At 48.8% G+C, this 20,295-nt stretch overlaps 1 protein-coding gene across 4 annotated transcripts in view; it reads right to left on the reverse strand.

The window, feature by feature from the left end:
• Window positions 1-322: 322 nt before the first annotated feature.
• The window catches only part of VWA3A (von Willebrand factor A domain containing 3A), a 67,559-nt gene continuing 47,586 nt past the window's right edge, over window positions 323-20,295 (reverse strand). The window contains exons 21-33 of one of the 4 annotated variants that reach the window (XM_039478452.2): window positions 18,582-18,734; window positions 17,174-17,264; window positions 15,719-15,829; window positions 14,698-14,795; window positions 13,129-13,266; window positions 10,825-10,933; window positions 8,511-8,655; window positions 6,593-6,737; window positions 5,688-5,839; window positions 3,800-3,923; window positions 2,336-2,433; window positions 2,102-2,167; window positions 323-1,133 (exon numbers count right to left, since the gene is read on the reverse strand). In XM_039478452.2, coding sequence (XP_039334386.2) covers window positions 2,116-2,167; window positions 2,336-2,433; window positions 3,800-3,923; window positions 5,688-5,839; window positions 6,593-6,737; window positions 8,511-8,655; window positions 10,825-10,933; window positions 13,129-13,266; window positions 14,698-14,795; window positions 15,719-15,829; window positions 17,174-17,264; window positions 18,582-18,734 — 1,416 coding nt within the window. In that variant the 3' untranslated portion in view covers window positions 323-1,133; window positions 2,102-2,115. Of the gene's footprint in view, window positions 1,134-2,101; window positions 2,168-2,333; window positions 2,434-3,799; window positions 3,924-5,687; window positions 5,840-6,592; window positions 6,738-8,510; window positions 8,656-10,824; window positions 10,934-13,128; window positions 13,267-14,697; window positions 14,796-15,718; window positions 15,830-17,173; window positions 17,265-18,581; window positions 18,735-20,295 lie in introns of those variants that run through there. The other 3 variants (XM_074381949.1, XM_074381950.1, XM_074381951.1) reach the window with 3 other exon arrangements.

The following is a 20,295-nucleotide window of genomic DNA, read 5'->3' on the forward strand; positions in this document are numbered from 1 at the left end:
CAGCCTGGCCAACATGGATGGCAAAACCCCATCTCTGTTAAAAATACAAAAAAATTTAGCTGAGCGTGGTGGCATATGTCTGTAATCTCAGCTACTCTATTTGGGAGGCTGAGGCAGGAGAATCATTTCGTTTGAACCTGGGAGGCAGAGGTTGCAGTGAGCTGAGATTGCACTACTGCACTCCAGCCTCGGCAACAGAGTAAGACCCTGTCTCTTAAAAACAAAACAAAACAAAACAAAAACCAAAAAAAAATAAACAAGATATCCAGGCGTGGTGGCTCACACCTGTAATCCCAGTGCTTTAGGAGGCTGAGGTGGGTAGATCACGTGAAGTCAGGTGTCTGAGAGCAGTATGGCCAACATGGTGAAAGTGAGACTCCATTTAAAAAAAATTGGCATGTTTATCTTTTTCTTACTGAAATTCTTTATATATTATGAGTCTTTTAATACAGTTTTATCTCACTAAAAATTTACACACATACACACACACACACACACACACACACACACACATGCCAATGGTCACTTCAAACAGTTAAAGTCATGTTGATCCTATTAGTGGAATAAAAGTAATTGCTTTTAATTTTAGAAAATGACCCCAGATGAGCAGCCTTCACTTCAGTTTGGTTGGGCAGGGATGGAGGGTGGTGGTGTGGTTCCTTTGTTTCTTCTTCCCCCAGGATGGGCCGACAGTGACTTCGTTAGCCTCTCATGGACCAGGGTGAAGATCACACTATCAGGCTGCTTTCCAGAGCTAGGCTCCCACAGCTCAGCTGCCTGCTCACTGTTCACCATGTGTCTCCCATGTGGCAGCTTCTGGCGACTTGCAGATCCCAGGACACCAGTCTCATCCTGAGGGAGCTCACAGTCAAGGAGAAGAGTTAGATCAGCAAGCCAGGTGGCAGGACGTGGAGTGCTGAGTATGAGGGGTCTGCATGGTCAGGATGCTGCAAGAGAGAGGCTGGAGGCCCCTCACTCTAGGTGGGTCCCAGCGAGCTGATGTCATTTGAGCTGTGGCTTGATGGGCGAGCAGGAGTCTCCAGGCAGAGGGGGCAAGAAGCACCGTTCAGGCAGGGGACTTGGTTTAGGGCTTCCCAGAAAGGGATGGTCTAGTGGCTGGAGAGTAGGGTGTGCTGGGGGACAGGGCAAGAGAATTAGATTAGACCCAGGAATGTCCCCTCACACAAAAGACAGAGCCTTTCCTTCCTCAGCTTCTAGGGGTTCCTGGTACTGGGAATCGTGTTTCCTGCAGGTCACAGCATTCCACCCCATTCTGCCCTCCAGGCCAAGCTTTGCTCAGTGAGTGGTCCTTTGCAGGATGACATTTCTGCTTAGATGAATCCTTTTTTTTTCAGACAAAGTTTTGCTCTTTTGCCCAGGCTGGAGTGCAGTGGCGTGATCTCTGCTCACGGAAACCTCTGCCTTCTGGTTTCAAGCGATTCTCCTGCCTCAGCCTCCCGAGTAGCTGGGACTACAGGTGCCTGCCTAATTTTTGTATTTTAGTAGAGATGGGGTTTCACCATGTTGGCCAGGCTTGTCTCAAACTCCTAACCTTGTGATCCACTTGCCTCGGCCTCCCAAAGTGTTGGGGTTACAGGCGTGAGCCACTGTGCCCAGCCCAGAATCATTATTTTTTAACTGCCCGCCCCCCACAACCAAAGTTATTATTATTATTATTATTATTATTATTATTATTTTATTTATTTATTTATTTGAGACGGAGTTTCGCTCTTGTTACCCAGGCTGGAGTGCAATGGCGTGATCTTGGCTCACCACAACCTCCGCCTCCTGGGTTCAGGCAATTCTCCTGCCTCAGCCTCCTGGGATTACAGGCATGTGCCACCATGTAGCTGGGATTACAGGCATGTGCCACCATGCCCAGCTAATTTTTTGTACTAGTAGAGACGGGGTTTCACCATGTTGACCAGGATGGTCTCGGTCTCTTGACCTTGTGATCCACCCTCCTTGGCCTCCCAAAGTGCTGGGATTACAGGCTTGAGCCACCATGCCTGGCCAAAGTTATTACTGTCTACAAAATAGAGCCTGCCACTTGGCTCTTAGTGCACACTCAGGCAGTGCAGGGTCTAGTCCCACCCCTTACCTGAGAACACTCCTCTAGGAAAGTGTGACCTTTGGTTCTGCCTCATTTTTCTTTTGGAGTTGTGATCTGGTAGGCAGGAAATGAAGAAAGATGGTCTCCTTGGTGCCCAGATTTCTGGGCAGGAACCCTTGGAGCAAGGGTACCATGACAGGTGCGGGCCCTTCTCGATGGTGTCTGGGGTCTGCAGGGGCTGTAGCCACATGGCAGGTGGGAGAGGCTGTGTGAAGCGCATACCTGAAGGATTGGGCCTGCCAGAGGAAGCTTCTGGCCTTGGTGATCTCCTCGGCCAGTCTCCTTAAATCATCTCCTTCGAATGGTGGCAGCGTGGGATCCTTGAAAAAGGGAAATGAATGTGAAGTTTGATCCATTAAATAACTGGATGGGAGCTGAAAATTCAAAATCTCCCCAGAGCTAATCAAATGCTGGCTTCCATCCAGTGCAGGAAATCTCGTGAGCCTTCACTTATATATCTCCAGGGATGGGAGGCTCACTATCAACAAGACAATCATTCTGCAAAGGGGACACTTTGAAAGAAGGTGTTTAAGAGTCAGTGTAGGGAGGGGATGGTGGCAAAGCATGATGGTGTCAGAAACTGAGTGAAGGTGGCCCCACTCTGGGCCGGTGAAACAGAAATGGCACAAGTTCCTTATCTCACTGCTATTCAGCAAAATCTGTTCAGCCTTGTTTTGTTCTAGTAACATTTCTCCTAGCAAAATAGACTCATATGTGTGCTTTTTATTTGTTTGATTGGAGAGATAGAGCCTCGCCCTGTTGTCCAGGTTGGAGTGCAGTGGTGTGATCATGGCTTACTGTAGCTTCTGGGTTCAAGCTATCCTCTCACTTCAGCCTCCAAGTAGCCAGGACCACAGGCATGTGTCACCACACCTGGCTGAGGCATGCTTTTTAAAAAATGTTGATTAGGCCGGGTGCAGTGGCTCACACCTGTAATCCCAGCAGGCTGAGGCGGGTGGTTCACAAGGTCAGGATTTTGAGACCAGCTTGGCCAACATGATGAAACCCTGTCTCTACTAAAAATAAAAAATAAAAAAATTAGCCAGGCAGGGTGGCAGTTGCCTTTAATCCCAGCTACTCAGGAGGCTGAGGCAGGAGAATAGCTTGAACCTGGGAGGTAGAGGTTGCATTGAGCTGAGACCATGCCATTGCACTCTAGCCTGGGTGACAAAGCGAGACTCTGTCTAAAAAAAAAAAAAGTTAACTAACAAAATTTTAGCACCTAACCTTAAAAATACATGTTTCACAAATCCCAGCACTTTGGGAGGCTGAGGTGGGCGGATCACTTGAGGTTAGGCATTTGAGACCAGCCTGGCCAACATGATGAAACCCTGTCTCTAATACAAATATAAAAATTAGCACACCTGTAGTTCCAGTTACTTGGGAGGCTAAGGCAGAAGAATCACTTGAACCCAGGAGGTGAAGGTTGCAGTGAGCCAAGATTGTGCCACTGCACTCCAGCCTGGGTGACAGAGCGAGACTACATCTCAAAAAAAAAAAAAAAAAAAAAAAAAAAAAAAAAAAAAGGATCAGGCGTGGTGGCTTGTGCCTGCAATCCCAGCACTTTGGGAGGCTGAGGTGGGAGGTTCACTTGAGCCCAGGAGTTCAAGAAGGAAAACCCCACACCTGTTGATATTTTACTGAGCCGTTTCAACAGACCTCACGCTCAGTTACTCTGCAACCTACGTTTTCATCGATGAAGCCTTTGGTCAGCAGGCTGTGAATTTTGGAGAGTGTGTCCTCACCCACAGGGCAGTGATAGCGTCCACCGGTGAAGGAAGCCAGCTTTCTCAGGAACTCAACCGCAGCTCTGGAAGGAAGGGACAGAGGGCTGGGGGAGGCTGTCTGACTAGGCAAGTTCCTGCGACTCCCCAGGTCCATGGGGAGCTTAAGTCAGCCTGGCAATGGGCGGTGGCTTGTGCCACGGAGATCACTATTAGAACACCAAAGGACACTTTCCCTACCAGCTTATGGATGGCTATGGCAACTGCTGCTGCTTGAGGGAAGAGGAGTCCCCATGTGAGTGTCGCCGTTTAGCCTGGACCTCCTCAAAGCATACAGGCCACACACTCCAGGCCCCATTTCTTTTTTCTTTTCTTTTCTTTTTTTGTTGAGACAGTCTGTCAGCCATGCTGGAGTGACATCTCACTCCAGTGATCTTAGCTCACTGTAATCTCTGCCTTCCGGGTTCAGGTGATTCCCCTCTCAGCCTCCTGAGTAGCTGAGACTACAGGCACCAGCCACCACACTTGGCTAACTTTGGTGCTTTTTTTTAGTAGAGACAGGGTTTCACCATGTTGGTCAGCCTGGTCTCGAACTCCTGACCTCAGGTGATCTGCCTGCCTCGGCCTCAAAGTGCTGGGATTACAGATGTGTGCCACCGTGCCTGGCCTGGCCCCCATTTCTTTATGGGACATCTATCCAGTGCCTACTATGTGTTACACCTGTGAAGGACACACATATTACACTTATGGGGCTTATAGTTTAGACCAAGAGATAAAATATATCCCTATGTAGTCTGTTTTGCTAATAATAAAGTTTTTTTTTTTTTTTAAAGGAGCTGAGTCTGTCATACCTGACGTGGTTTTTTTACATTTTTATTTTATTTTGTAGAGAGGGAGCCTTGCTATGATGTCTGGGCTGGTGTTGAACTCCTGGCCTCAAGTGATCCTCTCACCTCAGCCTCCCAAAGCACTGGGATTACAGGCATGAGACACTGTGCCCAGTCATAGCATGTGTTCTATAGTGATCCTTTATAAAAATAACCATGATGATGCTACGTGAATGTTTTCCTCTCTCGTTTTTCCCCTAAATGTCCCCTAAATATTCACAAATGTGTTCCCAGGGAAGAGTAGGAAGCAGACTGTGACATGACAGTGTGAATCCCGTGCAAATGTGTTTCCAGGCTGGAGGAAGTCAGAGGAGGGGGCCACTGATGGGAAATTTCTGAGAAAAGAAAGTAGTTTTCATTCTGTGGTGTGACATCTGCTTGGGCCCTCTAGAAAAATAATGCTTCTCTTTCCTCTCTTTCTTTCTTTCTTTCTCTCTCTCTTTCTTCCTTTCTTTCCTTTCTCTCTTTCTTTGTCCCTTCCTTCCTTCTTTTCTTCTTTCTTTCTCTCTCTCTCTCTCTTTTTTGACAGTCTCACTCTGTTGCCCAGGCTGGAGTGCCATGGTGCAACCTCAGCTCACTGTAACCTCTGCCTCCCTGGATCAAATGATTCTCATTTCTCAGTCTCCTGAGCAGCTGGGATTACAGATGCATACCACCACATCTGTCTAATTTTGTATTTTTAGTAGAGACCTGGTTTCACTGTGTTGGCCAGGCTAGTCTTGAACTCCTGACCTCAAGTGATCTACCTGCCTCAGCCTCCCAAAGTGCTGGGATTACAGGTGTGAGCCACCACACTTGGCTGCTTCTCCCTTCTCCTAATTTCCAATTTACAGGACGAGGGCCCAGGAGAGACCAGTGTCTATTTAGATTAGACACTAGATCAGGTCGGAAGCTTGGATCTCCCTGCTGAGATGTGTGGCCATGGAAAAAGAATAAAGCTCAGCCAGACTCCATATTGCTCACCTGTCTGAGCAGTTCAAGGAAATGGTGTGCACCTTCACGTCTCTTTTCTCCCTGAGTCTTCGGACTTCATTTAGGACAAGGCTGCAGCTCGTGTCTGGCTTTCCGTCAGTCAGGAGGTATAATCCTTCCAGATCATGGAAACTGAAAGCCTTCTGAAAGAACACAGGAAGGCTGTCAGGCTCAGGGAAGAGGCTCACGCAGAAGACGAGAATCAAATGCCTAAAGGTGGTGCCTGCTGTCGCCTCTGCCAAAATGCAGTGATTGGATACCACTGACTTGTTCAACAAGACTGAGAGATTCTCTTTTAGCCTCAGGCAGACCAAGGAAGCTGCTGAGGTTTAGGAGGAAGAGCATGGCTCGCTGCCTAGCTCGTTATCCTAAGCAAGTCACTTAACCTCTCTGAGCCTCTGTGTGTTCCTCTATTTTTTTTTTTTTTTTTTTGAGATGGAGTTTCATTCTTGTTGCCCAGGCTGGAGTGAAATGGCACAATCTAGGCTTACTGCATCCTCCACCTCCTGGATTCAAGCAGCTCTCCTGCTTCAGCCTCCCAAGTAGCTGGGATTACAGGTGCACGCCACCACACTCCGCTAATTTTTTCTATTTAGTAGAGATGGGGGGTTTCACCATGTTGGTCAGGCTGGTCTCAAACTCCTGACCTCAGGTGATCCACCTGTCTTGGCCTTCAAAGATTACAGGTGTGAGCCACCGCGCCCGGCCTGTGTCTTCATATATAATGCGAGAATACTGAGAATCCTTTTCTCACTGGGGTATTGGGAAGATAAAATAAAGTAGTGCTTTGTAAATTCTAAGGTGCTCTTTGTAAATCCTAAAGCATCGTGCGATATTAGCGTAGGGGATGATGGTATTTGTTTTGTGTCAAGGTCGGGCTCCGTGGTGGGACTTGCCATCAATGCTTGCAAGATGGAGGTGCTGCCCTGAGCTTGCAGGTGGGTCACCCAGTGCATAGCCTCATGACACGCTGCATCTGTGGTCTCCACCAGTGTGTCCTGCCATGACTGAAGGCCCTCTGCAAAGCTGAGCAGGTTAAAACTGGGAAGGAGGAAAAGAGGAGGTGAGGGGCAGAGAAGGGGAGAAAGAGATTGGTTAGAACAGGCCTGTCTAGATTGAATTCAGGTAAGTTACTCTCATGAGGACTATTCTCTCCTGTCATCGAAGACCCCTGCAATGAGCCCCATGGCCCCTCAGGGAGAGGGCTATGGGGCCTCTTGAGAATGAGACACTGACGATTTGGATGCAGACAGGAATAGATTTAAATCCCAGCTCAAGCCAGATATGGTTGCTTGTGCCTGTAATGCCAGTACTTTGGAAGGCCAAGCTGGGAGGATTGCTTGAGGCCAAGAGTTCAAGACCAGCCTGGGCAACATAGTGAGACCCCTACCTCTACAAAAAATTAAAAAAAAAAAAATTAGCTGGGCACAGTGGTGTGCGCCTATAGTCCAAGCTACTTGGGAGGCTGAGGTGGGAGATCACTTGAGCCCAGGAGGCTGAGGCTGCAGTGAGCCGTGATCACACCACTGCACTCCAGCCTGGGCGACAGAGTGGGAACATGTCTCAAAATAGAAAACCAAACAAAAATTTAAAACAACAACAACAACAAAGAATAATCCTAGCTCAGCAAATGTCTTAACCTCTTGAGGTCCTACTTTCCTTTTCTGAAAAATGGGGGCTGATCACAGCAATGCCTCACGGGCTCATTGTGAAGGTTGATGAAATCATGCCTGTAAAGCATCTGGTGCACAGAAAGTGCTTGATAAATGTGTACTTTAAGGCAAGAATAAGGCCTCGTCTAAGACGAAAGTCCCTTGCAGTCCCCTTAGGGTCAACCCTTCTGGATAGGGAAAATAAACAGCTTCCTCCGCTCAAAAATCAAGTTCACAAAAATTTAAATAATTAAATAATTAAATAATTTTTAAAAAATGAAGTTCAGCTGAAAGCCACACTTCAGGGCCACATGGTAGTTCCTTTGCTGTGCTTGCAATTGTCCCTAGGCCTGAAATAAATTTCTAAAAATTTCGTTCCTTTTTTTTTTTTTTTTTTTTTTTTTGAGACAAAGCCTCACTCTGCTGTCCACTCACTGGTGCCATCATAGCTCACTGCAGCCTCAGTCTCCTGGGCTCAAGTGATCCTCCCTCTTCAGCCTTCCAAGTAGTTGGGGCTACAGGTGCACAGCACCATACTCAGCCAATTTTTTTTTTTTTTTGAGATGGAGTCGCCTTCTGTTGCCCAGGCTAGAGTGCAGTGGCGTGTTCTCGGCTGACCACAACCTCTGCCCCCAGATTCAAGTGATTCTCCTGCCTCAGCCTCCTGAGTAGCTGGGATTACAGGCACATACCACCATGCCCAGCTAATTTTTATATTTTTAGTAGAGACGGGGTTTCACCATATTGGTCAGGCTGGCCTCAAACTCCTGACGTCGTGATCTGCCTGCCTCAGCCTCCCAAAGTGCTGGGCTTACAGATGTGAGCCTCCGTGCCCAGCCCCAGCTAATTTTTAAATACTTTGTAGAGATGGGGTATTACTTTGTTGCTGAGGCTGGTCTTGAACTCCTGAGTGCACGTGATCTTCCTGCCTTGGCCCCCAAAATTGCTGGGATTACAGGTATGAGCCACCATACCCGTCCTCTAAAAACTGCTTTCCTTCACAGCAGAGCAGAATACAGTGCTATTTCCTACTCAAATACGTTACTCAGAAGAGCATCTCAGAAATTCCAGGCCTGTTGGCACTAAGAAGAGGAGGCATGCTTGGCCAGACAAGCCCTGGGAACTGTCCCTTTGATCTTCCTGATCCGCGCTCACTTCCTACCTGTCACAGCGCTTCCGCAGCTGTTCCCAAATCAGCAGAACCAGCTCTGTCTTCACCTGCTGCAGGTACGGGCCCACGGATCCTGATGTGTCCAGCAGAATGCATACTCTGTTCTCCAAAACGGTGCCAAACAGTCGGCGGCTCCCTGCTCCGAGACAGGTGGGGGCAGAGGAAGGCAGGGAGGGAGTGAGGGGTCCCTTCTCCTGGGTGGTTTCCCTCAATGTATCTATCAACTGTAAATTCTTGTGACACTTGTTGCCTGCCGGATCATTGATCGGATGTCACCCCACTGGGAGATGGCCTTGTGGTGCTGAGGGATGGATCGATCGTCCAAGGGCAGAGCTGGTCAGTGGCTTGAGCTTTGGGAGACGGAGATTTCAGCGCTGGCTTTGTCTGGGATGAGTTGCACAAGCGGTTATAACCTCCTGAGCTTGAGCTTCCCTATCCTTAAAATTAAGTGATTGGACTAAATAGTATCACAATATCCCTTTGCAACATTAGATAGTGTTTGGGTGTGTAGTGGTAGGTGAGCTGGGGGACTCGTACTACAGAAGAAATCGCTGGATCTCTGGTCTTAAGTCACTGTTCCCAGGGGTCATGTGAACCGGGATGGAGAGAGGCTCACACCCTCTCAGTCCCAGCTCAGCCTCTGACCTAGCAACTGTACCTGGAGCTTGCAGCTCCCGCCAGAGGCTTTGGAAAGCAGCAGTCATCACTCTGCCTCTGCCCATGGACTGCTATACCAGGTCCTCCTGCAGAGGACTGGACCTAATGAATTTACATAGGACCCTGCGTGGCACACACACAGTCGCCTGTAGGATCTCTATATAGGACTCCCTTCCTCCCTCCCTCCCTCCACCTATTACCCCAGAAGCCCTCCAGGCCCCATAGCCTGAATCCCCTCCTGTCCAGTTCTAGCTATTTGCCAAGCTTCTTGGGCTTGATGCTTCAGATTGTCTCTCTCTCTCTTTTTTTTGACATGGAGTCTTGCTCTGTTGCCCAGGCTAGAGTGCAGTTGCACAATCTTGGCTCACTGCAACCTCTGCCTCCTGGGTTCAAGCAATTCTCCTACCTCAGCCTCCCAAGTAGCTAGGACTACAGGCATGTGCCACCTGGCTAATTTTTTTTTTGAATTTTTAGTAGAGACGGGGTTTCACCGTGTTAGCCAGGATGGTCTTGATCTCCTGACCTTCTGATCCACCCGCCTTGGCCTCCCAAAGTGCTGGGATTACAGGCATGAGCCACTATACCTGGCTCCAGATCGTCTCTTCATTCATAGCCCAACCCTGTCCATTCGCCTCTCTTGGAGGGGCTTGGTGCTCTCTGTAAAGAGGTCCATTGATGGCTGACACCTATAATCCCAAGACTTTGGTAGGTCGAGGCAGGAGGATCATTTGAACCTAGGAGTTTGGGGCCAGCCTGCTCAACATAGCAAGACTCTGTCTCTAAAAAGTAAGAAAATTAGCTGGGCATGGTGGCACATTCCTGTAGTCTCAGCTCCTTGTGAGGCTGAGGTAGAAAGATTGCTTGTGCCCAGTTTGAGGCTGCAGTGAGCCATGACTACACCACCGCACTCCAGCCTATGTGACAGAGCAAGACCCTGTTTCTAAAAAAAAAGAGAGGGTTTCTGCTTTGTCAGGCCCCCTTGTCATCTGTACCTCCACGGGCTGTTTTGCTGGGGCCCAGTCAATATTAAAGCAAACCTTTAGACAGTGAGCTCCTTGTCACTTGCAGGAAGGCAATGTGTAGCAGGTGCTCTTGCAGAGCAGGCCGGGACACGTGTGAGCTCCTGCTCATGCTCTACCCATGCTTTGGCCCATGCTTCACCTCTCTGTCATCCAGCCCCTTGCCTGACCTCTGAACCCACTGTCTTTTTTTTTTTTGTTTTGAGACAGAGTTTCACTCTTGTTGCCCAGGCTGGAGTGCAGTGGCGTGATCTTAGTTCACTGCAACCTCTGAGATTCTCCTGCCTCAGCCTCCCGAGTAGCTGGGATTACAGGTACCCGCCACCATGCCCGGCTAATCTTTTTGTATTTTTAGTAGAGACCAGGTTTCATCATGTTGGCCAGGCTGGTTTAGAACTCTTGACCAGTGATCCAGCCACTGTGGCCTCCCAAAGTGCAGGGATTACAGGCATAAACCACTGGGCCTTGCCTGCCAGTGTCATGTTGTGCCTAGATGATGATCCTGGCCTAATCCCCTGACCGGCAGTTCCAGAAGGCCTGGCTTTGGAAGACCTGACCTGGGGTCCCTGGGCCTAGCCTTCCACTTCCCCTTATGATCCTCTACCCTTCGTGGCGGTGGGCAGGCTCACCGGACAGCAGCCACTGCAGCCTCTGGACGTAGCGTCTTAACACCTTCTCCATGCACCTGATGTACACCTCCATCTCCCTGGGTGTCCACTGAATGTGTCTCACCACTCCCTGGGTTAAGGCAAGTGGAGGCAAGCACCAACCCCATCAGCCATTTTTTCATATCCCCATCACCCCCTAAAGTTGTTTACTCTATTGTGGTTCACAATTCTCAAAACATTTGTTGGCTGGGCGCAGTGGCTCATGCCTATGATCCCAGTGCTTTGGGAGGTCAAGGCAGGAGGATCACTGGAGCCCAGGAGATCAAGACCAGCCTGGGCAACATAGGGATACCTCATCTCTACCAAAAATAAAAAAAATTAGCTGGTGTGGTGGTATGTGCCTGTGGTCCCAGCTGCTTGGGGGAGGCTAAGGTGGGAGGATTATCTGAGCCCAGGGAGGTGGAAGCCACAGTGAGCTGTGATTGCACCACTGCACTCCTGTCTGGATGACAGAGCAAGATCCTCTCTCAGGAAACAAACAGACAAACAAAAACCCACAAAAGACAACCATCTGTTAAGCATATATTTTTTGTTTGTTTAAAGCCTTTTTTTCTTTTATTAAACTAGTAAGTTTGTGATTCTACAAAGGAGTAGGAAGTTACGATGATTTTTTTTTTGGCAAATGCAGTTGCTATATATTTTTCTTTTCTTTTCTTTTTTTTTTTTTTGTGAGACGGAGTTTCGCTCTTGTTACCCAGGCTGGAGTGCAATGGCGCGATCTGGGCTCACCACAACCTCCGCCCCCTGGGTTCAGGCAATTCTCCTGCCTCAGCCTCCTGAGTAGCTGGGATTATAGGCATGCGCCACCATGCCCAGCTAATTTTTTGTATTTTTAGTAGAGACGGGGTTTCACCATGTTGACCAGGATGGTCTCGATCTCTTGACCTTGTGATCCACCCGCCTCAGCCTCCCAAAGTGCTGGGATTACAGGCTTGAGCCACCGCGCCCGGCGCAGTTGCTATATTAATAAAAACCATAATAATCTCTATTTTTTTTTTTTTGAGACAGAGTCTCACTCTGTTGCCCAGGCTGGAGTGTAGTGGCATGATCTCGGCTCGCTGCAGCCTTCGCCTCCTGGGTTCAAGCGATTCTCCTGCCTCAGCCTCCCGAGTAGCTGGGACTACAGGTACATGCCACCACCCCTGTCTAATTTTTGAATTTATAGTAGAGACAGGGGTTTTACTATGTTGGCCAGGGTGGTCTAGAACTCCTGACTTCAGGTGATCTGCCCACCTCAGCCTCCCAAAGTGCTGAAATTATAGGCGTGAGCCACCGCGCCCAGCCAATAATCTCTAAATATTAAAATAGAAAACCCTTAACAGTGGGGTAAGAGGTTCATAAATTTCGAACTGAAAGATGACTTTGGGCGGAGAAGGGCCGCATACTAGAACAACCCTGTTCCTCTAGCGAATAATTTTGAATTTTGTGGCTATTTTTAAGTTTCCCCTATTGTTGACAATGTAGGATAATAGGGCAAGGAGAGAAAAGATCAGATTTTCATTCTGTACTCAATTTACTTGTTCCAGTATCAAAGCAATAAAAGATCTCCCCAAAATTAGAAAATAGAGAAGAGAACCCTTCACTTCCTATTATGACCCCTATTTGCTGCCGTAACAGAACCATCATCAGTATTGGGGTTAGCATTCTTATGTGTAGACACTTCAGCCACAGCCCAATGTTCTCAGCAATTGCTTCTTTTTCTTATCTTTTCCTTTTTATCTTTTAAGAGACAGGCTCTTGCTCCATGGCCCATGCTGGAGTGCAGTGGCATGAGCATGGCTCACTGCAGTCTTGAACTCCATGACTCAACTAATCCTCCCACCTCAGCCTCCCAAGTAGCCAGGACTATAGGCACGAAGCTACACCTGGCTAATTTAAAACAATTTTTTTTTTTGGTAGAGATAGGGTCTTGCTATATTGCCCAGGCTGATCTCAAACTCTTGGGCTCAAGCAATCCTCTTACCTCAGCCTCCCAAAGTACTTGGTATCACAGGCATGTGCCACCACGTCCGGCCTCAGCAACTGTTTCTAATTCTCTCTCCAGTGAGCCCATCTAGCTCTGGAAAGGGACCTTAGGCCCTCTGGGAAGTTGGCTTTTCTTCCAACAGGATTTTGTGTCTCCTATTTGGTGAGGGGAATCCCACTTTGGGGAGGGAGGCAGTTCCTACAAGCAGAAATAGAGGCCACAGTGCCCTACACTGCTCTCTGCCATTTGCAGCTGAGTTGGAGGAGGGGAAAAAAAGGACAATGAAAATTGTGACTTACATGGATCTCAATGCTGGGGACGACGCTGCAGTGTCTGGCTGATGCTGGCCTCTGTCCTGACTTTTGATGAGTACAGTTGGGACCCATGCATCTGGAAATCTCCAGCTTCAATTTTTTCAGCCCATATTTTGCAACCCACTTTAGAATAAAGGAAAGAATTATTATCTTAGGTTATTCAGACTCGACTGAATGACCATCTGACTAGTCTATGAGAACGTCATGTTTGAAACCTGTATGACGTTTGAAATGTGGGGTTCCTAGGTCCTTACTGAGCATTCATCCTGTGTAGATTCCTTCCCTGGCTCTGGGGGAGAGGTGCACAAGAAATATGGGGTGGGGGGGGGGCAGGCTGGACATGGTGGCTCACGCCTGTAATCCCAGCACTTTGGGAGGCCAAGGTGGTTGGATCACCTGATGTCAGGAGTTTGAGACCAGCCTGGCCAACATGGTGAAACCCTGTTTCTACCAAATAAAAAAACCTAGCTGGATGTGGTGGTGCATGCCTGTAGTCTCAGCTACTTGGGAGGCTGAGGCAGTAGAATCATTTGAACCCAGGAGGCGGATATTGCAGTGAGCCAGGATAGTGCTACTATACTCCAGCCGGGGCAACAAGAGTGAAACTCTGTCTCAAAAACAAAACGAAACAAAACAAAACGAAATACGGAGAGTGGAAAACAAAATCTATTGAGCACCTCCCAGACCCTAGTTTAGTGGACATCGTTGCTTTGCCAACATACATTTCAACCCCACCCATAACATTTGAGTGGAAAGCCATGATTGGTCCAAAGCTCAGACTCGAAAACGATTAGGATAATCTCAGTCTCCTTGTGACAACTAGGGACACAAGAATGGGCAGGCTCAAAGCAGCCAGGGATGGCATCCAGGATCAGCACAATCAGAACCAAGCTCAGGCTTTTGTTGAATAGTTGTGGGACAACCATTCCCTTGTGCACAAGAAGAGGCGTTTCTGTTGATTTCACTTTAATGAATCTTCACATCAATCTTATTTGACACACACAACTGTCCTTATTTTACAAAGGCAGCAAGATTGAGTATAGCTTGGTGACTTACCCAAGGTCACCCAGGTAGGAAGTGGCAGGCTTAGATTTTGAAATTTAGGTCTATTTAACCCTCATCCCATCTGCCACAGTAGTAATTGTTCTTAGCAGGTTTGTCCTCTTTTTTTCTGGAGACAGAGTCTTACTTTGTCGCCCAGGCTGGAGTGCAGTGGTGCAATCTCGGCTCACTGCAACCTCCACCTCCCAGTTTCAAGCAATTCTCACGCGGTAGCCTCCCGAGTAGCTGGAACTATAGGTGCGTGCCACTGTGCATGGCTAATTTTGTATTTTGAGTAGAGATGGGTTTCAGCATGTTGGCCAGATGGTCTCAAACTCCTGACCTCAAATGATCCACCTGCCTTGGCCTCCCAAAGTCCTGGGATTACAGGCATGTGCCACCATGCCCACCTGCCCTCATTTCTGAGTATGCCCACCCTCCTAGAAGTAATGGTTGGATGAGGAAATTGCTTTATCACTTAGTGGGCATGTGCTGGTGGAGGCGACTTAATACCTCTTGGCTTGAGCAAACTGTATCCTTTCTGGGTAAGTCCATAGAAGGGCTAGTCCTTCTCACACCCCTTCCTTGAGGGTACTTCTTGTACACGGAGCCTATGAGAAGCAGAGTAAGGTCATTGCTCTAGTTTGGATGCTTGATTCCTTGAAAACTCAGGTTGAAATTTGACCCCCGATGTTGGAGATAGGGCTGAATGAGATAGGGCTGGTGAGAGGGTGGGGAGCCAGTGAGTTCTCCCTCTATTAATTGCTACAAGAGCTGGCTGTTAAATAAAAGGCTGGCACCTCCCCGTTCCCTTGCTTCCTCATTCTCCAAGTGATCTCTGCACATGCCAGCTTCCCAATGCCTTCCACCGTGGGTGGAAGCAGCCTGAGGCTCTCACCAGATGCCCAAACTTCCAGCCAGCAGAACCCTGAGCCAAATAAACCTCTTTTCTTTACAAACTACCAAGCCTTGGGTATGCCTTTATAGCAGCCCAAATGAACTAAGACAGTCACCCTGTGTACCTCTCTTCCCTCTCCCTGAATCTCCCACTGATCCCTTTTTCATGCCAATTTCTCTGCCAATCAAGTCAGCTGTAAAACCCCTTAGTGCAGTTTGCTGAGTGGTAGAAAGGGAGGCTGTTGGGTGGATGGAGAAAGGCTGCGTGGGACCTCCCACCTAGCAGTGAATTGTTCTTGGGATTGGCACCATTTCACAGCCGTCAATCAGGCTGGCCCAGGTGAATCATCTCCATCCCTTCCCATCTGCCCATCTGAGAATTGCAGCTCAGTTTTTGAGCTACAGAAACTGCCCCTTAGTGGACAGAGCAGGAGTGCCCAAGGGTCACAGGCGGTCTCATCTTCAATATTGACTTTTCTCATTCCCTGCTTGTTGTATGACTTTGCATGTCCATTTCCCAGGGCTGGGAGAACTGAGTTGTTTGAGGACAGGCTGGCTGCCCTTATAGTACTTGCTGTCCTTTCAGCTCCCCCAGGGCCAGGGGGCTGTCCAGACACCTGCATAGTCTCCAACTTACCCACGTTATTCCCTGTCTCTGTGTAGAACAGTGAAAGAGATGTCTCTGCTTCCCTTGACCTGGTCTTCCTCCTGTGTTCCATCATCCCTTCTTTCACTGGCTGGGCTGCAGCTGAGGAACATTTGGCTTCTTGGCTGGAGCAGCTGTGTGCATTCTTGAGATACAGCTGTCCAGCCTGGCTTAGAGACATTCAAGTTCAGCTATACTCCAACCCGGGAAATGGGGCTCCAAGATAGCTTCAAGTCACCTCGTGTCCCCACCCTAGGTCTCTGGCTTTGCTTGGATCAGAAATAGCTATAGCTACCATTTACCAAGTCCAGATCTCTCCCCAGCATTGTGCTAAGTGCTTTGCGTATGCTGTCTTGCTTCATCCTCACAGTCCCCCAGTTTACAGATGAGGTAAATGGGACTCCATTAGTAAGAAACAGGGTAAAGATTCTGCCCAGTCCTGCTGACTCCAGAACTCTGCTCTGAGCCACTCTGCCATATTTTCGACATTAGAAATAAGATACACGGTCTTAGGTTCTATGAGCTGATTACTTTCATAAAGATTGTGAAGGCCTGTTACCACTAGAAGCACATGATCCTTAGCCTCCAGAGCTGGAATTCCTTTGTCAGTACAATAGGAAGCTGGTAGAGTACCGATTGCAGAGGATTGATCGTTACAGGCTTTAAATGGGAGAATCTTAGCAGATGGGCTGGCACATGATCAAGACTCAGGTCACTGATCGTTTTAGTTACTATAATTATTGCTATTATGATTATTTTAAGAGATGTGCCGGGCACGGGTAGCTCACACCTGTAATCTCAGCACTTTGGGAGGCCGAGGTGGGTGGATTGCCTGAGCTCAGGAGTTGGAGACCATCCTGGGCAACATGGCGAAACTCTGGCTCTACTAATAATGTAAACAAGTAGCCAGGCATGGTGGCACGCACCTGTAGTCCCAGCTGCTCAGGAGGTGGAGGCATGAGAATTGCTTGAACCCAGGAAGGGGAGGTTGAAGTGAGCCAAGATCATGCCACCGTACTTCAGTCTGGACGACAGAGTGAGACTCTGCCTCCAAAAAAAAAAAAAAAGAGACAGGGTCTTGGTCTTGCTCTGTCACTGAGGTTGGAGCGCAGTGGTGCAATTATAGCTCACTGTGGCCTCGGACTTCTGGGCTCAAGCAATCCTCCCATCTCAGCCTCCTGAATAGCTGGGGGACTACAGGCATGCACCACCACATCTGGCTTTTTTTTTTTTTTTAATTTTTTTAATAGAGATGGGGTCTTGCTATGTTGTCAAGGCTTGTCTTGAATTCCTGGCCTCAAATGATCCTTCCACTTCAGCCTCTAAAAATGCTGGGATTACAGGCACAAGCTTCCACACCTGGCTCCAGTTACTATCATTATTAACACATGCCTCAGTCATGACCGTGACATCCCTCCACCCGGTCTGACCGTGATCATGCCTTACCTGGTGAGATGCCAGCTCTGCTGCTGAGTGGACGCCATTTCAGAGATTTCAAGGGGAGGCTCTTCTCTCTGTCAGGGTCATCTTTAACATTCTAGAAAACAGGTGGTCTTTCCCATCAGAGGAGTGTTCCCTGTGGCAGGCAGGACCCCAGTTACCCTGACTTCAGTCTGTCAATCAGGAGCTTTTATAGGGAGGAGCCAAAGGGAGAGGACTCCTCAGACAGGATTGGTGCCTCTCCTGCAGCAGATTCAGAGGGGTCTCTGGGTTTTGAGGTGAAAAAGTGTGTGTGTGTGTGTGTGTGTGTGTGTGTGCATGTGTGTGTGCATGTGCATGAGTATGTATATGTGTGTGCATGTGTATGTGATAAGAGTGAGAAAGCTGCTAGAGAGCGAGCTCTGAGGGTTTGCCAGAAGTTTCTTCAATAGTTACCCACCCGTCTTCCTAAGGGATTGGGATGTCTGGGCCTCCAGTATGACAACAGAAATTTAGGTAACTTCTGTGCCTTATCAGGCACCTCAGTTTTAAAAGAAGAGCTTCTCATTCCCAGCCACAACTGAAGTGTGGTGGTCATTGAACAGTCACTCTCTGGGGAGCACTCACCCTGGTTTCAGGGGGCACTCAGGAAGCACTGAAGGTTCAAGAGGCAGCCCCTGAGGAGGGGGTGAGGTGCCTGAGCTGGCTCCTGAAGCCTGGTGGAGTTTCCCGAGTGAGGGCAGAGACTGCCTACACAGGCTCTCCCAGAAAGGCAGCCCTTGGGCTGGGAACTAGCTACCTACTTTCCGGGATGGATTTCCACATTCTGAACATGTGCTGTGCTCACTGCATCTGAGTCAGACAATGCTGAGGGACTCACCGGTGTCCCTCCCTGTCTACTCACAAGCACAGGTGCCTCTGGTCTTTCTGTTAGAGCCCCTTCTGACTGCTAAGGTGGGTCAGTATTTTATGGAGGACAGAACTGACAGGCTGCAAATGGGGATACACCCTTAGTAGGCGCAGCTCACCCTTAGGCTCCTGTCAGGCCCCTGCAAAGTCTTGGGTGGCAGCGAGAACAGCCCTTAGAGACCCTAATTCCTTTGCCCCTGAGAGACTCTCCAGGATAAGCCATCAGATGAAACAGGTGGGTGGCAATTCTGTGGCATCCTCAGTACCAGGGTGGGGAGAAGCCTGAGATAGGCTGGCAGAGCCAAGGGTGGGATGGGGGAGGCCAGAGGAGCCCCAGAGCTGGGGAGCAGGCCCCCCAGGAGAGATTTTCCCCCTGGAGGCCCAGGCGAGAGGCACCCACGGGACACTCACCACTGAAGCCCCCACCCCTATTTCTGCTGTCCCCAGCCATTTTAAGACCTAGGAAGGATCAGAAGACAAACAGGAAACCAAATCTTCTGAGTGTTATTAGGGAGGGGAGTCAAACCATTCTGGACCCCAAGGGGGTGGTGGGCCTGGGAGGGCCGAATTTCTTGGGCTGACTTCTTCGCTGAAGCGTCTTTGGTTTTTCTTTTGGGAGGGCTGCACTTCCCAGTTCTTTTCCTGAATGGTTCTTCAGGGAGGCCATGAGGAAGGCACACTGCGGTGGGATCAGGAGGGTCAGTGGCACCCCAGCCGCTGTGGACACACAGACACACAGACACATACACACACACAGCAGGAGGGACTGCATCCACTGGAACCTCTGACATCCCCTGGACTCCTCTTGTTTGTCTCTAGAAAGCAACTTGGGGCTGAGAGGGCTGAGGACCAATCCTACCAACAATAGTAAGGGCCAGGAATGGGGGTCTGTGATGCACAGGCCCCGGGCTAGTGAATGCCTGAGGGTCTCCGACCCTCATGCCGACAAGTTATGTCAGCTACGCTGGTAGGACAGGTGCTGTCATCTCCCCATTTTGCAGATGAGGAAACTAAAGCTCGGAAGCCATCATCACAGAGTTAACAAGAATTCTGGACAAAAAATATAGCTATCACGAAGCACTGATCAGACTGCACATAGCCCTGCTTCTTTGTAACTGAAAGTCACATAGCACCAGATCCTGACTGTTCACATCCCCATTGTTCCTCTAGATAGAATTTCTGACGTCAGAATCACAAGACTTTTGTTTAAGAATGGCTTAAGATGTTTTTCAGGCCCAAATTCCAGCCAAGCAGCTGATGCCAACCAGTTTGAAGTCCCCCAGAGGAACAGGAACAGCACGAGAACACAGTTTCTTCATCTGCCCCACCTATGACTTCAGCCTGCACCCAACTAGTCAATGATCTTCACTCCAAAACCCATAAAAACCCTAACGCCAAATTCCTTGGGGAGATGAATCTGAGGTTCACTCCCATCTCTGCCTTTGGCAGCTCTACGATTAAACTTCTTTCTCTGCTGCAACCCAGTGTCTCAGTGTATCGACTTGCCATGCATATCTGGCAACAGATCTATTACGGTCACAGCTCTGTGAGCTTAAGGTTCTCATCTAAGGCCACCTTACCAGTGTGTGGGGAAACTTCAATTCAAACCAGGTGGGTCTGGTTCCAAGGCCAGCACCCTGCCATTGTGAGACACTGTGGCCTCCATTTGTGGGCCGGTCAGCTCACCGCATGCCAGGGCTGATTCCAGATGCTGGCAGACTCATGGTGTAAAACTCAATGCCTTTTGTCCACCATTTCCTCAACAGCCTGACAGGTTCCCCAACAATTATTCTCAGTCAAAGCTCCAGAAGACACCATTCAAAGGTAAATAAGGATCTTCTGGAAAGGTGGATTAAGGTGTCACTGCCAATTAACACTGTATGAATGAATGAGTTTATCAGATGAGGGAATGGAACTATGTGCACCTGAGGGGAAGGGATATTTACTCATTTATCTGAGTCTTGCTCTGTCGCCAGGCTGGAGTGCAGTGGTGCGATCCTGGCTCACTGCAATCTCTGCCTCCTGGATTCAAGTGATTCTCCTGCCTCAGCCTCCCACGTAGCTGGGATTACAGGCATGTGCCACCACACCCAACTAATTATTTAAAAAATTTTTTTTTTTAGTAGAGACAGGGTTCAGGGTTACACCATGTTGGCCAGGATGTCCTCGCCTGGCCACATACGCATGGCAAGTCTCAATCTCCTGATCTCAGGATCTACCCACTTCGGCCTCCCAAAGTG

Source organism: Saimiri boliviensis, chromosome 12, assembly GCF_048565385.1.
Source record: "Saimiri boliviensis isolate mSaiBol1 chromosome 12, mSaiBol1.pri, whole genome shotgun sequence".
Lineage (NCBI taxonomy): Eukaryota > Metazoa > Chordata > Mammalia > Primates > Cebidae > Saimiri > Saimiri boliviensis.